This window comes from Rattus norvegicus, chromosome 7 (genome assembly GCF_021556685.1).
Source record: "Rattus norvegicus strain SHRSP/BbbUtx chromosome 7, alternate assembly SHRSP_T2T, whole genome shotgun sequence".
In the NCBI taxonomy this organism is placed as follows: Eukaryota; Metazoa; Chordata; class Mammalia; order Rodentia; family Muridae; genus Rattus; species Rattus norvegicus.
This window is the reverse complement of record NC_141540.1, coordinates 85,215,731-85,241,145: the sequence shown is the minus strand read 5'-3', so window position 1 is coordinate 85,241,145 and position 25,415 is coordinate 85,215,731. Positions and strand designations below refer to the sequence as shown.

The window sequence follows — 25,415 nt, the reverse complement described above, 5'->3', positions numbered from 1 at the left end:
TGGAGATCTGGTAAAGCTTCCAGGAGGAGTTGATGACTGAGTTGAGTTGTGAAGGATAGGCTGGTAACTGATGGCTGGTATAAGAGGAGAGGAGCTTCCAGGAGAGGAGCTTCCTTCTTTTTCCTCTTGGCATTTTTGTTGCTTTTGTTTCTGTCAATAAATGACCCCGCCATGTTCAGTTGGCCAAGTCATTGGAAATAAAACACAAAGGACCAAACCCTAATGGGCCAAACCAGAAGGTACTCACAAATGTGCAGGTCAGCAGGTCTTCCTCACTGCTTATTCATGTGTCTTTGCTCAGGTACGGGCCGGTCGAGGCAGGTCTAGTCATCCTGATTCCACCATCTACACCATTTGCTGGCTCTTTGCTTGCTCCAGCATTTGTCAGATGATCTTGACTTGAGTCTTCCACAGGCTGCTTGCAGGAAGTCAAGTCACAGTGCACATGCTGTTTCAGTGGCTTTAAAACAAATTTCCACATGTTCTACTGGGCAAAGCAAATTAAATAATCAAGTCAGGAACTGCTGTTGGCAGACCCTAGCTGAGGGTATAGATCCAGAGTGCTAAAAGTTGGGACAGTGAAAGTCTAGGAAGTTAGCAATTACTCCGTGTCAATGTGAAATCAAGGTACTAAACAGGTATCATTCCCAGGTTTCCTTGGGCCTTTGTGTAACCCCCTCCCTGCTCACACGTAGTCAGGCAGTGAGAATGCTTACTCTCATCCCGATGTCTCTTTATTTAGTGCCACCATAAAATGGTGCTGCCCCCATTAAGGTCTAGATAGTCTCACATAGGTTTTCTCAGAGGCATATCCACTACATGATTTGGAATCCTATGAAGTTGACAGCCAAGATTAGAGCTGTCTACTTCTGCAAATTTCATTTTCTGTACAGCTGTAAATGCATTTCATATGTGTGTATGTGTGTAGTGTTCCTTTATTCCTTCATCTGTTGATGAACATCTAGATTGATTCTGTTTCCTAGCTTCTGTGAACACAGCAGCGGTGAAGGTGAGTGGACAGAGATCTCAGTGGTAGGATAGAGACCCCTTTAAATATATGCCCAAAAGTATAGCTGCTGGGTCATAGGCTTTGGAGAAACCTCCATATTGATCTCCGTAATGGCTATAAGTAGTTTAAATTTCCGCTAGCAGTAAAAAGGGATCATCGGTATATGTTGTCCTCTCATTTCTTATGCATGACACTGAATCTCAAAGTAGGTTTAATTAGCTTTTTTCCTGATTGGTAAGGATGTGAAGCACTTGGAAGCTATGCAGTGAGGTGTGTTTTAGTTTTTGTAGTTTTTTCTTGTTGTTATATATAGTTGGCTATTAGCCTTTTGCCTGAAGTAGAGCCGCTGAAGAGCTTTCATTCTGTAGTCTGTCCTTTCATTCTGTTAATAGTTTCTTTGGTGTTCTGAAACATTTTAATTTTACATCATCCCATTTCTTAGTTCCTATGGGTACTTCCTGTGCTGATAAAGTTTTGTTCAAAGTTTTTTTCTGCCTATATCTTGCAGTGTAAGCCCTTTAATTTCTTATAGCCATTTCAGTATTTCAGGTTTTAAATTAAGATCTTTAATGGAGTTTGAAATGGTTTTTATGCAGAGTGAATGTAGGCAGTAATTTAGGGGTGAGAGCCTTATCTGTTCCCATTCTACCACACAAATAATTGACACAAAGTTCTATTAAGATTATTAACAAGCTTTAAGCACTATATCTGAGCAGATTTTTGTCTATTCTAACTTTCTAAGCCATAGGTTCAGTGTAACTTGCAGTCTGAGTTTTCCTGGCTTACTCTGTTCTGTATGTGCTCTCATGACGAATCCCTTGGCCACCTGCTCATCCTGACTCCTCCTGGACCCTCTGCTCAGGAACAGTTCTTTCTCTTCCTCCCCCCCCCCCCACACCTCTCTTTTTGGACTCTCTCCCTGGGATCAGAAGCGCCGCCTTCTCTTCCAGGTCATATGCTGGTCAGCTCTTTATTAGCCAATCAGAGATAATTAGAGAACATTCTTTATCAAAGATTGATAGAAGAGATAGTTCAATAATCATGACAGTGCCATCATTTGGATTGTAACTAGATCTCTGGGCACAGAAATCAGCTTCTGAATACAGAGGACACAAGACACCTCCTCTCTCCCCCCCCAAAGCCCCCCCCAAAAACAAACAAACAAACAAACAAACAAAAAACCCAACAACAAAAAAACCTAAAAACCAAAACAGGTTTGATTTCATATTCAAGTAGGTGACAAATTTGTCAGTAGCATTTGTTAGATAAGCTGTCTTTTTTCCAGTTACATCTTTGACACCTGTCTTAGTCAGGGTTTCTGTTCCTGCACAAACCTCATGACCAAGAAGCAAGTTGGGGGGAAAGGGTTTATTCAGCTTACTTCCATGCTGCTCATCACCAAAGGAAGTCAGGACTAGAACTTAAGCAGGTCAGGAAGCAGGAGCTGATGTAGAGACTGTGGAGGGATGTTTCTTACTGGCTTGCTTCCCCTGGCTTGCTCAGCTTGCTCTCTTATAGAACTCAAGACCACCAGCCCAGGGACAGCACCACCCACAATAGGCTGGGTCCTCCCCCCTTGATCACTAATTGAGAAAATGCCCTACAGCTGGGTCTCATGAAGGGATTTCCACAACTGAGGCTCCTTTTTCTGTGATAACTCTGGCTTGGGTCAAGTTGACACACAAAACTAGCCAGTATAACACCTTTGTGCAAACTTAGGTGGTCATAGCTGTAAGGATTGATTTTTGGTCTCTCACCTGTTCGTTTGGTCTCACTGTCTGCCTTCATGCTGACATCATGCTCTCTCTGTTATTATGTCTATAAAATACGGTCAGGTATTTGAATCCTCCAGTAATATGGCAGCTTAGAATTGCTTTATGTGTGGTCTTAGGCATTTCCAGGTGAGTTTTTGTGTTCTTCTACTTCTATAAAGATTGCCATGGGAATCTTAAGGAGGATTGCTGTGAATCTATAGAATAATTTTGGTGATATAGCCATTCTTACAATATTAATTCATCCAGCCCATGATCATGGATGGTGTTTTCATCATCTTATATCTTCCTTGATTTACTTTTTAAACGGGGTTATGTTCAAATAGGGAAAAGGTTAAGAAACTTCTGGTTTGGATAAAGAAGTTATGGCTTTTTTTTTTTTTTAAGTTTTTTTTTTTTTTTTTTTTTTTGGTTCTTTTTTTCGGAGCTGGGGACCGAACCCAGGGCCTTGCGCTTCCTAGGCAAGCGCTTTACCACTGAGCTAAATCCCCAACCCCGAAGTTATGGCTTTTTATCGTCTAATATCACTGCTGCTTTGGGCTATTATGTTCAGACATGCTTCCTGCATTATTAAGTTCCATCCACACAGTGGTGCTAGAAAACCAGCAGTTGGTTACTGTTTCTGTCTTATTTAGTGGAGTATATATTTTTAAAAATAAATACTTCCTTAAACTAAAGGAGGCGTCTCCACAGCCCCATCAATGTGCTCATAATCTTAGGATTTTGCTTGTGACATCTGAAATGTTTCTAAGCCTCAGCCGCCTCTCACTTGGATGACCTCGGCTCCCCCTCATTTGAGTGACCTCAGTGGCTTCTTAATGGTTTTGCCCCTTTTCTGCTGCAATCTATTTTCCAGATCATGTTTTTTACATACTGTCTCAGGACTCAAATCTGAACCTTACTCTCCTGTTTGGAAACCTATGAATTCCTACTTATTTCCTTTATAAAGGAAGAAATGAGGATGATATCTCTTATAATCGGTTTCTGTGCTCATTCTCCAGCTGCATTCACTTGCAGCTGTTCTCGGTACGTAGTCTTGTACTTTGCAAATTAGTAGTGGTTTGACACAGTCTGGAGTCACCTGAGAAGGAAATCACAGTAAGGAGTGGATTGCTTAAGTTGGCCTGTGGGTGTGGTTGTGAAACTTTTGATTATGAATTTATTTATTGTAGTTCAGTTCACTTAATTGCCATGGGAAGATATACCTTGAATATGGTGGCCCCATCTAATGGGTTGGGCCCTGGCTTGAGTGACAGGGATAGATGAATTTTCACACCAAGTGTGTATTGATTCTCTGTGTTCCTGACCATGGATGTGAATAGTGGCTTTATGTTTCTTCATTGACTTCCCTAGCAGTGATAGGTGGTGACCTGGAATTGTGACACAAATACTCTTTCTTCCCTAAGTTACTTTTGTTAGGGTTTTATCACAATGGCAGGACAGCTAGGACTGCTAGTATGAATGCGTGTTTTTTATTTCCACCTTTTTCCTGTCTTTGCTTAGAAGGGATATTATGGAAGGTTCTATTTCTTTAATTAATTTTTTCTTCTTGGCTCTGTCCTGGAAAGCTTTTGTTAATCTCCTGAGTAGGTCAGTTCTCTTCCATATATCCTCATGGTTTAACAGTTTAATTATGTTAAATTTATTTTACAACATGATTGTTTGACTAGTGCCCTTCTGCTTTGCTTGAGGGGTGTGGTTATATATTATTTGAGACACAGAACTTGCTGGTCTCTAACTCACAGAGTTCCATGCACCTCTGCCTCCCGAGTGCTGGGATTAAAGGTGTGCACCACCACACCTGGCCCATTATCCTTTTTCTTACCAGATCCTAAGTTCTTAGAAGGTAGAGTATGTTCTCTTTATGTATCACTGGTGTGATTGATGCTTATTAAAAGACTTGCTAAATAAATAAGTGAGTAAATATGTAAGCCAGGACTCAGGCAAGCACTGAAACTAGGAAAAGCGGGGCTGGAGAAATGGCTCAGCAGATAAGAACATGTATTGTTCATGCAGAGGGTTCAGTGCCAGGAGCCTGAATGGTGGCCTACAAGCATCTGTAACCACAGTCTAAAGGATCGGATGCCTTTTCTGGCCACAGGCACTAGACATGCAAGTGCTACCCATACATTCGTGCACATGAACACATATACAAAATAAAATTTAAGAAAAAAATTAACAGTAGATGATATTCTTGGTGGTTTTTATTCTCAACTTGACATAATTGAGAGTTTTCCAGAAGAGGGCATCTCAGTTGAAGTATTGACCATATCATATTGGCCTGCAGCCCTGTGTGTGAAGATTTGTCTTTATTGTTGATTGATGTGGGAAGACCCAGTCTACCTTAGAAAGAGCCACCCCTGGTCAGACGTTTAATGGTATATGTATACAGAAGCACAGGTCAGAGGAAGGCAACAACATTCCTCCATGGTGTCTACTTCAGTTTCTGTTTGAGTTCTTGTCCTGACTACCCTCAGTGACGAACTGTAAACTAGATGCCAAAGCTGGAATTAACCCCTCCCTCTCTGAGGTTGCTTTTGGTTATGGTATTTGGAATAGCAACAGAATGCAAATTATAGAAATAGGTAAAGAAGAAAATTGTTGCATTGAGAATAGAATTAAAGTAAGTTTTATATTAATGTAACATGTAGGCTCAGTGACACTTAATATTTCTTGTTACAACATTAATTAATTGTACAACATGAGCAGTCCTGAGCTGCAAGAGTTTGGAACTGTACCAATAGTACAGTGTGAAGGAGAGACCATATTTTGCCAATTCAGAATTAGGAAAACAGCTAATGTTTTGGTTGTGAGAGTGTATTCTATACATAGAAAAGTTCGAGTACATCCTAACTATGATATTGTTTTATTTCATATAATTGGGAAAGATGGAGTATGATGCTGAACTTACCTATTTGTGTTTATACACAATTTTCTAACTGTATAATCAATAAAGACACTATGTTTTTCATTATGTGTGATAAAGATGTTTTAAAAAGCATAAAAACACTTTATCAATAGTCACTTGTTTGCCCATAAGATGTCTACTTTTGTAATTAAAATTGTAGAAATGAATAAAAGAAAAGGATTGTGCTACAAAAGCCCTACCTGTTGTAGCCTCTGCAGTTGGCATTGACTGGTTTCTGTGCCCTGTAGGCATTCTGCAGAAAGTAATGATCTGAGATGCAAGATTTGATGACTATGTTTATATTTATACATACATATAGATATATGTGAATATATTTTTATATATATTTGTCTTTCAGCTGTGGCAGAAGTAAAACTTCGGGATGACCAGTATACATTGGAACACATGCATGCTTTTGGAATGTATAATTATCTGCACTGTGATGCCTGGTACCAAGACAGTGTCTACTACATTGATAACCTTGGAAGAATTATGAACTTAACAGTGATGCTGGTAAGAGACACATGCAGAGTGTAAGGACAGAGCTCATCCTGTTTTTCTTACTCTTTAATGTCTGAATCTGATGTCCAGGTAGTCAAGGTGCACAGACCTTTGCAATGTGGAAGTCTGTCATCAAACTGTGTTAGGCTCCCTTCTGCTTACCTCAGTTATAACTTTTATCTTCTTGTTTTATTGTAATCTCCTTCACCCATCCATTTCCACTTGTATGGTATATCCTCAATATAATAATAGATTTCTTCTTTTCCATTTTAGTTGGTGTTTACACTATGTTTTTGAACTATGTTAACATTTAGGTTTGGTTATTTATGTTGATCCCTTTTATATTATGAAATATTCTTTTTTTTTTCCCTTTAGGTCTTAGAAATAGTTTTGCCTTCAAATCTTGTTTGCCTTATATTAATACAGTCATAACTGATTTAAAAACTGATATCCTGGCCCAGGGAAAATTTTCAGTCAGTAATATTCCTTCTGTTTCTATGTTGTGGAATAATTTGATGAGTATTAACATTAATTGTTCTTTGAAAGCCTGTGCTAAAACCTCACCAGGATCTGAGTTCTGTATCTAGAGTCTATATTGCAAGCCCTGGTGGGGATAGCAGTCACTTGTAGTCTCAACTCTGATAAGTCAGAGATAAGCACATCCCTGGAGCTTGCAGTAGTGGACAGAGCTAGAAGAACATCACCAGAGGTTGACCTCTAGGTTCCATGTACATACAAACACGAGTACTTGTATGTGCATATGCACAGGAACACACACAAAGTGTGTGTTTTCTGTTTTTTTTTAAATATATCAGTATTATTTTACTTTAAAAGGGTTAAAGTGTATCTCATAAATAACTAGTAGTTAATTTGGATAATGGTTTGTCAATCTTATTGATTTTTCTCAAAAAAAAAACCCAACTCTTTGTTCCATTGACCCTTGGTATTGTTTTTGTTGTTGTTTGTTTTGCTTGTTGTATTTGTTTCTGTTTTTCTGAGTTCAGGAATCGATTATCAATAATAATTCTGTGATTGATTATTTCCTGCTATTAACTCCTTTTGGGTGTGATTATTTCTTCTTCTTCTTCTTCTTCTTCTTCTTCTTCTTCTTCTTCTTCTTCTTCTTCTTCTTCTTCTTCTTCTTCTTCTTCTTCTTTTCTCCTTCTCCTTCTCCTTCTCCTTCTCCTTCCTTCTCCTTCTCCTTCCTTCTCCTTCTCCTTCTCCTTCTCCTTCTCCTTCTCCTTCTCCTTCTCCTTCTCCTTCTTCTTCTTCTTCTTCTTCTTTTTTTGTTACAGAGCTTTTAGGTGTGTTATTCAGTTTCTAGTATTAGATTTCTCTTTCTCTTTTTTTTTAATGTAGGCACTTAGTGCTAAGAATTTGCCTTTTAGAAATGCCTTCATTTAAATCACAAAAATCAGTAGCCTTCCTATATACAAATGATAAACAGATTAAGAAAGAAATCAGGTAAGTACCTTTTATAGTAGCCTCAAATAATATTAAATGTCCTGAGATAACTAACAAAGCATGTAAACATTTATTTGATAAAATCTTTGAGTCTTTGAAGAAAGAAATTGAAAATGATATCAAAATAGAAAGATTTCCTATGCTCATGAGTTAGTAGGATTCAAACACAATTCTTCACAGATCTTGAAAAGACAGTATTAGCTTTATATGGACACGCATACACACACACACACACACACACACACACACACACACACACACACACACACACACAAAACAAAAAACAAAAAACCCAGGATAACTAAACAATACTTAATGATAAAAGGAGTGCAGGAGGTATCATCATTCCTGATTTTAAGTTGTACTATAGAGCTATAGTAATAAAAACAGCATGGTACTGGCACAAAACAGACACCAATAGAATAGAATAGAAGACCCAGACATAAGTACATACACATATGGACACAAGGCAGCATCTTCAGTAAACCATGCTGCTCAAACTGTCTACATGTAGAAGAACCCAGATATTTATCACCCTGTACAAAACTCCAAAGACCTCAACATAAAACCAAATACATGAGATCTGATAGACGAGAAAGTTGGACAATAGCCTTGAACTCTCTGGGACAGTAAAAGACTTTTTGAACAGGACACAGTTAACACAGGCACTAATATCAACAATTAATATATGGGACCTCATGAAATTGAAGTTTCTGCACTATAAAGGACATTGTCCCTTGGAACAAAATGGCAGTGTATACAATGGGAAAAGATTTCTGCCGACTACACATCTGATATAGGGCTGTGATAGATAGTTTTATGTCAACTTGACAACAAGCTAAAGTCATCAGAGAGGAAACCGCAATTTAAAAAAGGCTCCATTAATCAAACTGTAGCAAGCCTGTAGTTAGTTAGTTAGTTAGTTAGTTTTCTTAGTTACTGATTGGAGATGGTTCAGCCCATTGTATGTGTTGCCATCCCTGGGTGGGAAGTTCTAAATTCTATAGGAAATCAGAATGAGCAGGCAAGTAAGAACTCCTTTGGCCTCTTCCCACCAGGTTCCTGCTCTGCTTGAGTTCCTGAATTCCTTTGATGATAAAATGTAATGTGAAGACATAAGCCAAATGAACCCTTTCCCAGGTTATTTTGGTTATGGTATTTCATCACAGCAATAATACCCTAACTAGGACAAAGACTAATATTTCAAAATATGTAAAGAACTAAAGAAACTAGCTATCAAGAAAACAATTAACACAATTATCAATGCGACACACAGCTAAACAGAATCCTTAAAAGTGGAAACTGAAATGGCTGAGAAACGTTAAAAGAAGTGTTCAGTATCCTTCCCCATCAGGGAGATGCAAACCAGACTGCTTTGAGATTTTATCTTTACACACAGCAGAATGGCCAAGATAATAAAAACTGACAGCTCATGCTGGCAAGGATGTGGAGTGAGGAAAACACTCATCCATTGCTGATGGGAATGCAGTTGTACAAGCACTATGGAAGTCAGTGTGGCGGTTCCTCAGGAAGATGGGAATCTATCTACCTTAAGATCTGTCTGTGACTAGAGACGATTGTCCATGCGCCCAAAGGATGCTCCATCCTACTGCAAGGACATTTTTCTCAACCATGTTCATTGCTGCTCTATTGATAATAGCCATGAATTGGAAACAACTTAGATGTCTCTCAATAGAATGAAGAAAGAAAATGTGGTACACTTATATAATGGAGTATTATATTAATTAAATATATAAAACCATTAAATTAATAAAACCATTAGTTTCACAGGTAAATGGATAGAACTAGAAAAAAATCATCTTGAATGAGGTATCCCAGATTGGGAAAGATAAGTATATGTACTTGCTTATTTGCAGATAGTGACTGTTAACCAAACTATAATCTATAGAACCACAGGGGTTAGGCATAGAGTAAGGGACCAGGAGGGACAGATAGATCTCCTTAAAAGTGGGAAAGAGAATAAAATGGTTGCATATGGATGGTAGAGGCTGGAATGGGAGGATCAACTTGGGAAGAGAGAAGGGTATGAGGGAAGGAATACTGGGAGAGAGTGGTAAAATTAAGGGACATTTGAAGGGTAGTATAGAAACCTAATACAACAGAAATTTCTTAAAATATATACGTACATGGAGGTGATCAAATCACCAAGTAATGGGGGAGACAAAGACCCAACTGGCCATCTCTTTTCACCAAATGATGCTTTTAGTATGGAACTTGGGTTATATCTAATTGAGTTGTAAGTCAAAGGGGGCCCTCGGGAACCCCCATAAACCCAGGCTGTTGCCAAGACTAGATTGCTCTCCACAAATTGACAGAAAGTCCCTGTTGCTGAAAACAGCACCTACAGAACTCACTGAACATGGGAAAGTCGAGCTGGCGCCCAAAGACAGTCTTCACCCATATGGCTATATTAATGTCTTTTGATAGGAAGGTACTTTGTATGCTGCCAAAGGAGAAACATAATATTAATCTAGCCACAAACCCTTTGATCTACAGTGGCGTTCTGCCTGTGTAATATGCTATGTAGTGGTGACACAAAGCTTGAAGGAGTGACCAACCAATGTCTGGTTTGACTTATGGCCCACTCCATGAGATGGAACCTATACTTGATATTGCTTGGGTGACCAAGAATGTGAGACCAGATAGCCTCAACCCAGGGACCTCGGATAAAACCAAATACCATTGTCCTTAAAAAAAAAAAGTAATCATAAAATGGCTCCTAGTGACATTCCACTATTCTCATAGATCAGTGCCTTGCTCAGCCATCATGAGAGAAGCTTCCCCTTGTAGCAGATGGGAACAAACACAGAGACCTACAGCTATATATTACACAGAAAGACAGGCCTTGGAACACACAGCCCTGAAAGGGATCTCTATCAGATTCTTCTCCTCAGGGCATAGGAACCCCTGAGGAAAAGGAAGCTGAAAGAGTACAAGAGCCACAGGGCATGGAGGACACTGAGAAAGCAAGGCCCTCTAAAGCAGCCTGAGCAAAACTGCTCTGATGTCGCAGACACTGAGGCAGCACATCTGGGCCTGCACAGGTCTGCATCAGGTCCCTGTTAGGGCTTCCAGTTTCGCGTTTTTAAGGGATTCCTGAGTGCAATAAGAGAGTGTGTCTTCTGCCTTCATTTGGGCTTTTTTCCTCTTGTTTGTTTGGTCTATATATCTAGTTATAATATGGTTTTTGTTGTTGTTGTTTTTGGTTTTTTTGGTTTTTTTTCCAGAGCTGAGGACCGAACCCAGGGCCTTGCGCTTGGTAGGCAAGCGCTCTATCACTGAGCTAAATCCCCAACCCATATGTTTTTTTTTTATCTTACTATGATTATTTTATTATTATTCCTTAGAAGCCTATTTGCCTTTTAATGAAAGACAGAAGGGCAGTAGATCTGGATGGGAAGGGAGGAAGGAGGAAATAGGAGAAGAGGAAGGAGAAACGATAACCAAGTATACTATGTGAGAAAAACAGACACTTTTTTCAATAAAAGGGGAAAAAGTGAATATTTAAAAAAAATAGTTAGTTCTTGAGTCTTTTTACCCAGTATGACAATCTTTCAACTAGATGGCTCAGTACATTCATATTTAATTATCTTGAGTTTTATGTTGACCTTCCAATCTGTACTCTGATTCTTTGTTCTTTAGTGTGTTTCTCTTTTTTACCTCTAGGAGGAAAGCAAACCCAAGAAGCTTAGTCAGTGCTTGTCATTTACCTATTTCTTTAAAAAGAAAAAGTGCATGTGGGTGTACACAGCGTGAGGGTGTGCTCCTCCGCAGGCCCATGTTCACACCGAGGTTGATGTCACAATGCTGCTCCTCACCAGCTTTGGTGGCTCACACCTTGAATGTCAGAACTTGGAGCGTGGATTCAGGTGATCTCTGTGGGTTCAAGGCCAGCCTCGTCTACATAGTGAGTTTCAGAACAGCCAAGGCCGTATCGTGAGGCACTGACTCAGAAGAGGAAAGTGGTGCTCTTCCATCATTTCCCTACCTTACTGACACAGCGTCTGTCAGGGCACCTGAAGCCCGATGTTTAGGCTAGACAGAATGGCCAGGGAGCCCCCATCTGTCTGTTTCCCAGTGCTGGTATTGCAGGCACCTCTGTGCCCGGATTTCACATAGGTACTAAGTATCTGAACCAACTGAGCACAGTTGCTCAGTCCATACTTTTCCCTAAAAATTTATTTGGAATTTCCTGTTTTATGTCCAAACATGGCAGCATTATGATTTATATTGGTTAGTGTAGAGATCATGGTCCATACCTCCATGGATGATTTTACTTCTGTCATAAAAACATACAATCAATCGATCACTTTTGCTTCTCTCATATTTTGATCTATTTGTATCATAAATTTCTTCAAGTAAATGCCTTATGTTAATTTACTGAGCCACCACCAAGTCATAGATATGTTAACGACTCTGACTGTTCTCTGCTCCTTGTGTCCTCCTTTGTACTGCCCCTACAGTATTATCTGTTTAATTGGCTGTCTCATTTAAATCTATTTAGCAGTTACTTCATGGTAAGGCATGGTGTTTGGTATGTAACTTTAGAGCAGACAAAGTGCTTATATGATTTTAAAAAAAAAAAACTGCAAAGGAACTTAGCAATGTCTTCTTACCACATTTTTGCTCTGTCCTCACCAATACTCATTTCTTGTGCAAATTTTCTCATTTATTTAAAGCAAGGTGAGCATTCATACGTGTTCTTTAAAATGCAGCTGTGGTCATGGAATAGTACCCTTCCCCCATCTTGTCTTTGTGCGTGATAAGCCAGCAGTCCTAAACTGGTGCAGTCCTGAAAGCCAGTTCATTACCTGGAAGATATTTTTCATCTGGTCACATCCACGTGGCCCATGCTCTTAATCGTCACCAAGTTGCTTCCAGGTCTCCACATAAGTCTCAGTAGATCACCAGTTCATCTAAGACGCACTTGATCTCTCCCCTGCTGCCAGAACATACCATCATACCATCAGTGCTCAGATTGGAATGGGCTATAAACTCCTTTACCAGAGGTGGCAAACTTTGTCTTCAGAGCTCGATATTTTAATCTTGATAGGCGTTTGTTACAGCTATTTACTTTTTGCTTTCCTTGGGGAAATTGCAGTAATTGGGTAAAAATACAAGTATGAGTGTCTTCCAATAAAACTTTATGTATAAACACAGAAAGTGAGCTAACCTCTGGACTAGACCATGAGTCTTTAATACATTTCTGTGAAACACTATCTTCACCACATTGCTACATATGCTACTAGCTCTTATATTAGTGATTTATTTTTAAATTAACTTAGAAGAGTAACGAATTTCCGTCTGTATCTTGTTTTGATTGCTTCTCCTTCCTGCTTTACTCTTCTCTGTCCCCCTTTGCCTGCTGTACCTTTCACTATTGGGATTTCCCCATCTGCTTCCTTGGATCATCTTCCCTACTCTCCACTCCCTTAAAGCCTTCTCTAGTCACATGGGTCTCTTTCTAGTTTCTTACCTTTACCAATATTTACTCCCAGCCGGAAACACTTGGAGTCTGGGATATGTTTATCTGCACCTGAGTTATCTTGTGATACAGTTTATTCCAGTTCTCTCCATAGTTTCATAAATAGTATTGTATATGTGTTCCACATTTTCTTATCCATTCACCTGGTGGACATGTAGCTTGCTTCCATTTCCTTGCTAATGTGACAGTGTTAGCAATGGCTTTGCAAGTACCTCTGGTTTTGGCGTGTATGTCCAGAAGTGGTGTAGCTGGCTCACGGTAGTCCTGTGGCTGGTGTTTTGAGAAGCCTAACTCTGGTTTCCATGGTGACCACGATGACACCAATAGTAGATAGGATCCTGTCTCCTACTCTGTGCCAGTGTTTGCTTTCCTCACCGTGCTCCAGGTGCGTCTCTGTTTTCATCTATTCCATGTGATGTTTGTCTTTTGGTGGTGGTGGTGGTAGAAGTTCCTGCCCACATCAGCCATACAGGATAGCCATGAGCTACGATGATAGTCCTTCCCTTAATTCAGCCTTCGTGTCTGCTGGCAAGGACTCTTACCAGATAAAAGTATGGCCTGTGTGATCCACAGATGAGATTGTCTTTCTGAAATAATCATTTATACTGAATATACATTTTTAACTCTTGTCTAATAATTTCTTAAAGTTTTTATGTTGTGGCCTTTAGAATCTATGGCTACTGACTACTTTGGTGAGGAAGGTGAGAGAGCGGAGCCTCTTTAACAAACAAGGGAAGAAGCATGGTGGTTAGTGGAGGCATTGCGGTCACTTTGTCTCTCTTACACCCGTTCTCTTTCTGTAAAAGGATTCAGACGACTCATATCAGACTGCCGCTTTTGGTCTTTATCTTCTGAATAGAGTCTCTAAGGTTCTTCTTGTATTATGTGCTGAGGATCAATTTGGCCTACTTTTCACATGTGTATATGCTTAAAAACTTTCTACTGTTATTCGTCAGTAAAAAAAAAAATCACATTTCTTTGTTCCCTTTTCTCTCAAAAAATTTCTTAGTAAAGTAGAGGCAGATTGCTCTGCAGGGAATATTTTCAATAAAATCTAGTGGTTCTCCTTGAAGGGGAAGGTTTGATTAGCACTTTCCAAAAGGCTTATTGATAGCCCTTTTTCCGTTTTACTAATTTTTACCACTCAGTATGAAAAAAAAAAAACCCACACATATACATTTTCCTAGGAACCTTTAGTTTTTGAGATGAATTCATTTCCTGAGTAAAGAAATACCTTACTTCAAACATTGACTGAATGATTCCACATGGCTGGTAGGCAGAAACACAGTGATAGCATTTGGGGTGGGGAAGAACAGCAGTAAGAGGCAGAGCAGCAGAGGAGGAAGGACAGATGGAAGGACAGAGGAAGGAAGGCAGAGTGGTCAGGGCTCCCTGAGTTTGCAGCTATGTGGAGATGTCACCTCAGCAGAGATTTGAAGGATGAATGAGAATTCGTCATGCAGGAGCTGGTTGATGTACAACCTGTTTTCGTGTCACCTAAAAGGTGGAAGCAGAAAAATCACATTTCAGGGCAAACCAAGCCATATGTAAAACTCTCTAAACAAAGGAAAGAGAGGAAAAACCTTGCCTGTTGGAGAGGTGATGGGTGTTGTGGCAGCATACAAGCACATATGACAACGGTCAGGCATGATGGCTCCCTATGGACACTGTGTCCAGCTAGGTGACGTCCACAGACAGGGCCACAGCATGGTTGTCATCGCTGATGACCAGGTATTGGAGTCCATGTCTAACTTGAATCACAAATATTTGATTAGAAATCTAAAGTAAAAACTTAATTGTACCAGGAATCCATGCAAACATTGTGTACTGGTGTATTTTCCTCTGTTGGAAAACTTTCACAGAAAATAAGTTACTATAGTTATACACAGACAAATTATTTGACATGTAATTGGGACAAATACCAATACTTTAAAAATTTATTATTCTGACCTAGTTTATCCTCTCTATGGGCAAGTTAGAGAAAGTGGTTCTACGTTTTTTTAGTTATTTATTGCCTCTTATCTGTAATTTTCCTCTGTTCACTCGATCAAGTTTGAGAATGATACTGTTATTATAACAATATACATTATATTATAAAGAGGCAGGTTTGGGACTTATCTTTTTTTCACCACAATTCTGCTTCTTTCTTTGATTTTTCAAAGTCCATTTCGTCTCATAATCTCAGAGTAATTGATCAACATTAAAAACTAATTTTAAGATTCCTTTCCCAAAGACTCTGGATCAGTATGGTATGGCTGCCGGTGGCCTGGAAATTTAACATTTTATCCAGCACTCTAGGTGGTTTTCCTGGGGCCCTAGTGATGACTGAAACTTGAGAAGCCTAGAGCTGGGGAGCGGAATACTGTAACATTTTTCTCATCAGCAACAGCATAAATCAGCTATTTCTCCTTACTGCCCTTTGAGAGCATGTGAAGATTGCAGACCACTAATTAGATACCAACTTTTTTCCTATGGCTGCTGTAAAATTAGTGCCCTGTTCAGTCTGCAAAATGGCAGAATGGGCAACGTGGCAGGCTGAGGAGCTCTGCAGTTTTAGGTTCACACACTGCCTTCCTGTAACTGAGGAGCCAGCAGATGGCAGCAGTTGAGTGCTGCTCTACCTAGGTATCCACTACAAGCAGGTTTAACAGTGGGCTTGCAATATTTAAACTCTGAGAAAATGTGCTTAGGGCTTAGAAAATGCCATGGGGTGGGTTGAGCGGGTGGATAGGAGAACCATTTTATTTGCTGCTACTGATCAATTTAAGAAAGTTTGTTGTTTCTCAGTATTTAGAATATTTCCATCATAGCAAACTCCAATTTACTCGAAAAGCTATCTTGTTTTCTCCAATAACAAGAACACTATTCTATGTAGTATCCTTAAAATTTGTAATATCAAGCCTTCATAGGACCAAGGGCCTCTGCTCCCACTGATGCCCAACAAAGCCATCCTCTGGTACATATGCAGCTAGAGCCATGGGTCTGTCCATATGTACTCTTTGGTTGGTGGTTTAGTCCCTGGTACCTCTGGGGGATCTGTTTGGTTGATGTTGTTTTTTCTATGGGTTGCAAAATCCCTTCAGCTCCTACAGTCTTTTCTCTACTCTTCCATTGGGGACCGGTTCTCAGACCAATGGTTGCCTGCTAGCATCCACCACTGTATTTGTCAGGCTCTGCAGGACCCTCTCAGGAGACTAAGGCTCTTGTCAGCCTGCACTTCTTGCCATCCACAATAATGTCTGGTTTTGGTGACTGTATATGGGATAGATCTCCAGGTGGGGCACTCTCTGGATGGCCTTTCCTTCAGTCTCTGCTCCACACTTTGTCTCCATATTTCCTCCTGTGAGTATTTTGTTCCCTCTTCTAAGAACGACTGAAACATCCACACTTTGGTCTTCCTTTTTCTTGAGCTTCATGTGGTCTGTAAATTGTATCTTGAGTATTCCAAGCTTTTAGGCTAATATCCACTTATTAGTGAGTGCATACCATGTGTTTTCTTTTGTCATTGGGTTACCTTACTCAGGATGATATTTTCTAGTTCCATCCATTTGCCTAAGAATTTCATGAAGTTATTGTTTTTAATAGCTGAGTAGTAGCTGAGTTGTGTAGATGTACCACATTTTCTGTATCCATTCCTTTATTGAAGAACATCTGGGTTCCTTCCAGTTTCTGGCTATTATAAATAAGGCTGCTATGAGCATAGTGGAGCATGTGTCTTTGTTATATGTTGGAGCATCTTTGAGTGTATGCCTAGGAGTGGTATAGCTGGGGCCTCACCTAGTGCTATGTCCAGTTTTCTAAGGTTCCTCCAGAATGATGTCTAGATTGGTTGTACCAGCTTGCAGTGCCACCAAGAATGGAGGAGTGTTCCTCTTTTTCCACATCCTCACCAGCGTTCTCGCAACCTGAGTTTTTTATCTTAGACACTCTGATTGGTGTGAGGTGGAATCTCAGGGTTGTTTTCATTTGTATTTCCCTGATGACTTAGGATGTTGAACATTTCTCTGGGTGCTTCTCAGCCATTGGATATTCCTCAGTTGGGAATTGTGTTTAGCTCTGTACCCCATTTTTAATAGGGTTACTTGGTTCCCTAGAGTCTAGTTTCTTGAGTTCTTTGTATATTTTGGATATTAGCCCTTTATTGGATATAGGATTGGTAAAAATCTTTCCCCAATTTGTTGGTCCTAATGACACTGTCCTTTGCCTTACAGAAACTTTATGATTTCATGAAGTCCCATTTGTCGATTCTTGATCTTAGAGCATAAGCCATTGGTGTTTTGTTCAGGAAAATTTCTCCAGTGCCCATGTGTTCGAGATTCTTCTTCACTTTTTCTTCTATTAGTTTTAGTGTATCTGGTTTGATGTGGAGGTCCTTGATCCACTTGGACTTAAGCTTTGTAAAGGAGATAAGAATGGATCACTTTGCATTCTTCTACATACTGATCTCCAGTTGAAGCAGTACCATTTTTTGAATTTAGCTCCTTTTTCAAAGATCAAGTGACCATAGGTGTGTGGGTTCATTTCTGGGTCTTCAATTCTGTTCCACTGATCTACCTGCCTGTCTCTGTACCATTACCATACAGTTTTTATCACTGTTGCTCTGTAATACTGCTTGAGTTCAGGGATAGTGATTCCCCCAGAAGTTCTTTTATTGTTGAGAATAGTTTTCACTATCCTGAATTTTTTTTTTTTTTGGTATTCCAAATGAATTTGTAAATTGATCTTTCTAACTCTATGAAGAATTGGATTGGAATTTTGATGGGGATTGCGTTGGATCTGTAGATTGCTTTTGGCAAGATGGCCAGTTTTACAATATTAATCCTGCCAGTCCATGAGCATAGGAGATCTTTCCATCTTCTGAGGTCTGCTTCAATTTCTTTCTTCAGAGACTTGAAGTTCTTGTCATACAGATCTTTCACTTGCTTGGTTAGAGTCACCCTGAGGTATTTTATGTTGTTTGTGAGTATTGTGAATGGTGTCATTTCCCTAATTTCTTTCTCAGCCTATTCATCCATTGAATAGACAAAGGCTACTGATTTGATTAAGTTAATTTTATATCCAGCCACTTTGCTGAAGTTGTTTATCAGCTGTAGGCATTCTCTGGTGGGATTTTTGGGGTCACTTAAATATACTCTCATATCATCTGCATATAGTGATATTTTGACTTGTTCTTTTCCAATTCATATCCCTTTGATCTCCTTTTGTTGTCTAATTGCTCTGGCTAGGACTTCGAGTACTATATTGAATAGATAGGGACAGCCTTGTCTTATTCCTGATTTTAGTGTGATTGCTTCAAGTTTCTCCTCATTTAGTTTGATGTTGGTTACTGGCTTGCTGTATATTGCTTTTACTATTATTAGGTATGGGCCTTGAATTCCTGATCTTTCCAAGACTTTAACATGAAGGGGTGTTGAATTCTGTCAGATGCTTTCTCAGCATCTAATGAGATGAATGAACATGTGGTCTTTTTATTTGAGTTTGTTTATATAGTGAATTATGTTAATGGATTTTCGTATATTGAACCATCTCTGCATCGTATATTGAAGCTTACTTGATCATGATTGTTGATTGTTTTGATGTGTTCTTGGATTTGGTTTGCAAGAATTTTCTTGATTATTTTTACATTGATATTCATAATGGAAAGTGGTCTGAAGTAATCTTTCTTTGTTGGGTCTCTGTAGTTTAGGTATAAGCGTAACTGTGACTTCATAGAACGAATTGGGAAGTGTCCTTCTGTAATAGTTTGAAGAGTATTTGTATTAGGTCTTCTTTGAAGGTCTGATAGAATTCTGCACTAAACTCATCTGGTCCTGGACTTTTTTTTGGTTGAGAGACTTTAGTGACAGCCCACCTGAAAGCTCTAGAAGAAAAAGAAGCAAATTCATCCAAGAGGCGCAGAGGGCAGGAAATAATCAAACTCAGGACTGAAATCAACCAAATAGAAACAAAAAAGACTATACAAAGAATCAACAAAACCAGGAGCTGGCTAGTTGAGAAAATCAACAAGGTAGATAAACCCTTATCCAGACTAACCAGAGGGCACTGAGACAGTATCCAAATTAACAAAATCAGAAATGAAACTGAAGATATAACAACAGAAACTGTAGAAATAGCAAAAAAATTCTCAGATCATACTACAAAAGCCTATACTCAAGAAAACTGGAAAATCTGGATCAAGTGGACAATTTTTTAGACAGATACCAGGTACCAAAGTTAAATTTGGATCAGAAACCATCTAAACAGTCTCATAACCCTGGGATTTCATTTTTAGACATGTATCATGTGGTCATGCCTTAAAAAAAAAGTTATAACTACCTTTTAATCCCGATCAATGCTAGCAGGCTGTCTCTTGATCTGAAGCTCAGCTTATTTGTAACAGTTCATTAGGTAATGGGGACCTAGTTATTTAAGGTGAAAGAAGAAGAAAAAGAGAGGGGTAAAATCTGAAAATAAAAATCTGAAAATAGAAATGTTTAATACAGCATTAAAAGGTTCGATTTACTTAGACATTGATCAAGCTAAATTGAGTATGAATGTGTGTTCTTAAAGCTTTATACTAATAGAAATAGAAAAAGATTCAGAAATAAAGGTAATGTTTAACAGTAGAGATGCTTTTTTTTTCTTTGCTTCCTTTTAAGGGGTAAAATTCTAACAATACTGACTGGTGGCATCCTGCACAGGTTTTCCTTGAGTATGTTTTTATTCTTGAGTTTTTCTATAAACTCAAGAATAAATGTGTATGTATCAAAACAATAACAAATACTTTATTCATTCTGTTTTTAGCTGTAATTATAAGAACCCTCAATCTAATTTAATAGATATATGCTATTGAATGCTTATTGACTATTTATAATATCATCAATCTGTAATATATCAACATTAAGACGTGTATTACATCTTATTGGTATAGCGGTTCTTAACTGAAATCATGATATGTTTGTCTAATGAAAACTGAATGTAGTAAATGCAATCAAAGAGAATGTTTAGGATGTGATATCAGGAAATTGCAATAAGATCTGAAATACTACTTGTTTTGAAAAATGGAGAAAATGGTTTCTTTTCTAGAAGATATGATAAAGAGAAACAATATTAACCATGCACAGCATTAAGTGGGCTTGGAATCTTGGCCCCATACTAGTGGAGTTTCATTCAGATTTATCCACTTGAACCTCTCTTCTTAAACTGGGGTTAACGATTGCAGCTTCATAGGTTTGGTGATGTCTGTATAAGAGAGTGGAAATTAAAAATGTAGTTCCTTGTTGACTATTAAATTTGCCAACACAGTTTCAGGGCTGCAAATCAACAGCGAATTATTGCCTCACGGCAATTTTCTAACATCCTTGAACATGGCTGCCTTACTTTCTGTGAGGAAAGGGAAAGTGGGTGGAACCTGGAACTGGAAATGTCATTGTTGAAAAGTGCGGCTACTTTAAAACTGGACGAAATTCTAAAGCAGCAGTGTTTTTGTTTTCATTTTATCTTTTAATCCAAGTGTGGGAGACATGGTATGGTTTAAGTTAGTTAATTTTGGCTTCAGGTTTATGTACTTGAGTATCTTAATTATTTTATTAGGTATTGCACAGATTTATGTGATAATTATACTTCTATTAACTTCAGTCATGTTCAGCCATTTATTTAAATGAAAACAGCCCAAACCACTTACTTTTATATGATTTAACAGTGGTTGTCTAGTTTAGCCTTCCTTTTTAATGGTGGTTCACTAGAAGTCTGGAGGGCCATGCAGTGAAAGGACAAATACCTTTGCTTTGAAACATTTACTTGGTGCAATTTTATTTTACTTTGTCTTATTAGTATTTTTAATTTATAAATGTTATACAAATTACTTGGTACAGAACAAAAATAGCGACATATTTGAGTCAAAAGGGCAAAATTTGCCTTTATCCCAATTCTCTCAGCCCCTAGTCGTGCTATAATCTTATTTCCTTTCTCATATTAAGCACTATTAGGTGTCTTTTTATAATTTACTGGGATCATCAAGGGTGTAAGGAGCAGTCTCCCTGATGGTTTCTCATGGGAAACTTGGCCTCAGGTAAAGAATGCTGTTTCAACATGGCTCATTAGAATGCTGTTATTGTTGGAAGCCCGCAGTTCTTTGCCATGCAGGTCTCTGTGTAACATTCCTGTCTAATCATCACCATAGTGTGAACGTCATTACGGCATGTAACCTAAGAAAGCAAAAGTGGTGACGTAAAGGACTTTGTGTTGCATGTCACATGTCCCATTTAATGTACTTTCTTTGTTAGAAGAGAATCGGTACACTTTATACTCAAAGGAAGGGAAATAGGCCCAGTTTTTGAATACAAAAGAGTTGGCTGTACTGTAGGTATTTATTTTGTGTTTGTATCAGGACTAGGAAGGGATTTATTGATGATCCTTGGTTTCTTTCTAGGACACTGCCTTAGGAAAACCCCGAGAGGTGTTCCGCCTTCCTACAGATGTGACAGCATGTGACAATCGTCTTTGTGCATCTCTCCATTTCACATCCCCTTCCTGGGTTACCTTGTCAGACGGAACTGGAAGACTGTATGTCATTGGAACAGGTGACCGAGGACACAGTCCTGAAAAATGGGAGGTGTGTTGGTTTACATTGTTCTTTGTAAGCCTTGTGAGGAGTCCAGGCGTATATAAATTAGAGGAGGAGCCATTTACCACCTTTTTAAGTGTGCTTTGTTAAGTGCCCCCCTTTTCCTTCGTTATTCTAGGGAGTCGCTTCAGTTCTGTTCATTCTGTTCAAATATCCTGCTATTTCTTTGTATTGTTTGTTTGTTTTATTAAGAGTGCTGATTGTATTTCTGTTTTATAAACCATGCATTTAAAATATGTGATTATTTTCCCTATAGATTATGTTTAATGAAGAGCTTGGGAATCCTTTTATTATAATTCACAGTATCTCATTGCTGAAAGCTGAAGAACATTCAGTGGCTATCCTGCTTCTTCGAATAGAGAAGGAGGAATTGGACATGAAAGGAAGTGGTTTCTATGTATCTTTGGAGTGGGTCATTGTCAGTAAGAAGAAAGAAGGTAAGCAGGATTCTGAACCTCTAGCTTACCTTCACTGCTGGGCTCCAAATGCTGTGTTTACTGCTTGCTTCTCGAGCAGTGTAATAAGTTATACTACTTAAGGGCTATAATGTACTCTATGACTAACCGTGCATTTCATTTAAAAGAAGACATGACATAAACTTTGGAGACCATACAATATATCATTTTATCATAGCTAAAAGTTTATACCTAAAAATTCATATATATGAACATGAATATAGATAAGTAGGAGTTGTGTAATTTTCTTTCTGTGAGACATGTATAAACTTTGTCAGACTAGACATAGCATGGACAACAGACCAGAGTGAGAGCCATGCATAGCTTAGGGAGGCACTGACTTTATTCGGGCTGTGTACAAGAACATCAAGGATTGTTACTTGCAGGAGCCTGGGTGGTTCAGCACTAAGAAGCCCATCCTGCACTGATAACAAACTCACAGAACTTTCTTCCTGGAGCTTTGCACAGCCCTCAGCACTCCCAGGAGAGTCCACTCTCTGTTATACCGTCTATCACTCTGTTATATTGTCTATAACCTGTGACGGCCTTTAAGTTTGTAACATTCAGAAAGATCCTATACCTTGTTTCATTCCCAAGTCAGATGAACCTCTCTTTCTAACTAAGGATATGTTTCAATATGGAAGAAATAGCTACTTAACAGAACTGGTAAATTTTAATGTAATTTGAATATAAGAACTGAAGATGCAGTGGGTTTCTTTATTTTGTTCAACCTTGTCTTTTGTGTCTATGTTCTATAAAACTTTTCTTATTCATGTCTGTAAAAAAGTCTTAAAACTTGTTCAGTTTGAACCTGTCAGAGTTCCACCATGTCATTAAAAAGTAGCTTCTTGTGTACTACTGAAACTCCTTAGTGGGGACTTCCTGCTCCTTGGAAGACACAGCTTAGTGTACAGGATGTATCTAGTGTTCTTTCTCTCCAGCGCTCTCTCTGTTTCTCTGATTGGGAGCTAAGGGAGTTTGCTTGTCTTTGTTTGTTTGTGTTTTCCATTTTAGCATTGTCCCACTGCTCTTCCTTCTTCACTTAGCAGTAAATTAATTCAACTGACATTCTTCATCACTGTGAAACACCAAACCAAACCAAAAAGACATTCTTTACCTTGCTGCTAATTTACATCTCAAATACAGGCATTGATACTTGTATCCTAGAAGGAATGATCACCGTAAGAAATGTTTGTGTATGTTGTGCTATGTTTAAGCTGAATGCATTCGTTTTTCTGGGTGGGACTGTTTTTCTGTAACCACACAGCCTAGGTCACAGCTATCCGCTGTGCTGTTATGGCATAAAACAGCAACAGACAGTTCATGAACGGATGGGTAAGCTAGGTTCTAAAGTACTTAGGGACACTGAAGCTTAAGAACCAAGAGTTACTACAGCTATTTAACTATCCTTTTACTTGTTTCTCTACTGTTTAAAATACAAAGTCATGGTGACTCTTAGCTGTATAATACAGGTAGAGACTCAGCTTTGGGTCCTGGGTTGTAGTTTGAAGACAGGTACTTAAGGAAACAGTAGAAGTATGTTTAAGGAATGTGATTCTTAAGAGGAGAAGTCATAGTGCACTGTCCTTCTTCCTGTCCTCAACAATGTGCCTCGGTAGCTACAGGTCAGTCCATGAAACGTACCGGGTACCTGTAGACATCTGCAGCAGTGTAGACATCCGCAGCAGTGTAGACATCCCCAGCAGTGTAGACATCCACAGCAGTGTAGACATCTCCAGCAGCTCTGCCGTCACAGCCCCTCCTCGCCATCCCTCTCCTCAGTTGAACAACCACTCTCAGATTTACATTTCTTTTTTCTCCTAGGATTCTTATTTGTGGAAGTCAGCAATTGCTCTTTTTAGTATCTTGTTTTCCCCAATTACTAATAGAAACGTGTTCTTTTAAAATAACTTCATTCCTTTTTTTCTTTTTTTTTCGGAGCTGGGGACCGAACCCAGGGCCTTGCGCTTGCTGGCAAGCGCTCTACCACTCAGCTAAATCCCCAACCCTTAAAATAACTTCATGTTCCTTCACTCTCAAATAATCCAAAAAACTCCAAAATAAACAAAAGATAACAAAAAGACAAAAACACTAACCATAATAAACAAAAACAAAACAATCCCCCTCCTATACACATGTAAAAACATACTTGACTTTTTAAATGTGTATTTTGGGGACAGATACTGGTCACCTACTCCTAAGTGAGAGGTCTGTCCCGCAGTATGTTTGGAATATCTAGTGACACTGCACTGGAAACAACCAACCGGCATCAAGTGTAGATTTCCTCTTAGTTAGAAGTGGGACTAGGCATACACTTCACTCCCACTTGCCTGTGCTAGGATTTTTCCTGGCACAACCTGTGTAGGTGGTGTGTGCTGTTAGTCTGAGTTCATAGGTGCATTAGCCCTGTTAGGTCTGTAGAGACTGCTTCCTCAGGCCTCCTCTATCTGCTCTGCACAGTCTTCCCACCTCCTCTTCTACCTCGATCCCTGAGCCGAGAGGAAGAGTTTGATAGACACATCCCATTTAGGGCCGAGTTCTCCAAGACCTCTCAACATCTGCACACTACCCAATCTACAACAAGAAGGAGCTTCTCTGATGAGGGTTGAGGGGTGCAGTGAACAGGATCCCAGCCAACTGCTGTGGCTGTGGGGTTCTTTTATCAGAAGTGTTGCAAGTATGTGGAAAACAATATCTTCATAAGAAAATAAATTTACTAAAACCTTAAAATAGAGTTAAATTGATATTTATAGTAAAGGCTGTATGTGTTTATTACTTTATTACTGATTGTAATATTCATGTAGTTCTAATTTGGTATATAAAACCAACTATTATAAAAATATTTATTTTAAGAAACCCTCTTTACCAGTTGCTCCAGCAAGAGAAAGCTAATTCATTCTGTACTTCCCATCATTCTCAAATAGTGTCACAAACCTGCTGGCAAAGTAATCAGTCACTTAGAAGGAAGGTCTAGACCTAATTCTCCAGTGGAACTTATGCCGGTTGGACATGTTTTATGTGTGTGTCATCCACTGGGATTAGCCACTAGGTACATGTGTCGAAGTAGCTGAGTTAAAGCTAGTGACTACTGCACTGGACAGTACATATTAGAACAAATTTCATTAAAATTAGTTTTTTTAAAGTAGGGACTTGTTTGAGGACAATGAAGTTCTCAGGGGTGTGTGTGTGTGTGTG

The 25,415-nt window shown here is 39.0% G+C and overlaps 1 protein-coding gene and 1 long non-coding RNA gene across 17 annotated transcripts in view; one reads left to right on the top strand and one right to left on the bottom strand.

Moving 5' to 3' along the window:
- The window catches only part of Nudcd1 (NudC domain containing 1), a 46,993-nt gene that overhangs the window by 1,219 nt on the left and 20,359 nt on the right, over window positions 1-25,415 (top strand). For 3 of the 8 annotated variants that reach the window (NM_001439945.1, NM_001130561.3, NM_001439946.1), the window contains 3 exon segments: window positions 6,048-6,202; window positions 21,571-21,753; window positions 22,022-22,202. In NM_001439945.1, coding sequence (NP_001426874.1) covers window positions 6,048-6,202; window positions 21,571-21,753; window positions 22,022-22,202 — 519 coding nt within the window. 8 annotated transcript variants of the gene reach the window in all.
- Window positions 248-13,455, bottom strand: LOC148004784 (uncharacterized). Of its 9 annotated transcripts, none has more exons than XR_015624794.1 (3): window positions 13,373-13,455; window positions 12,487-12,760; window positions 248-484 (listed from the first exon to the last, which is right to left on the bottom strand). It is a non-coding gene; the product is annotated as an uncharacterized LOC148004784 (long non-coding RNA). The 9 variants fall into 9 exon arrangements; XR_015624788.1 differs by having other exon boundaries at window positions 248-487; window positions 13,152-13,444; XR_015624795.1 differs by having other exon boundaries at window positions 248-487; window positions 13,373-13,434.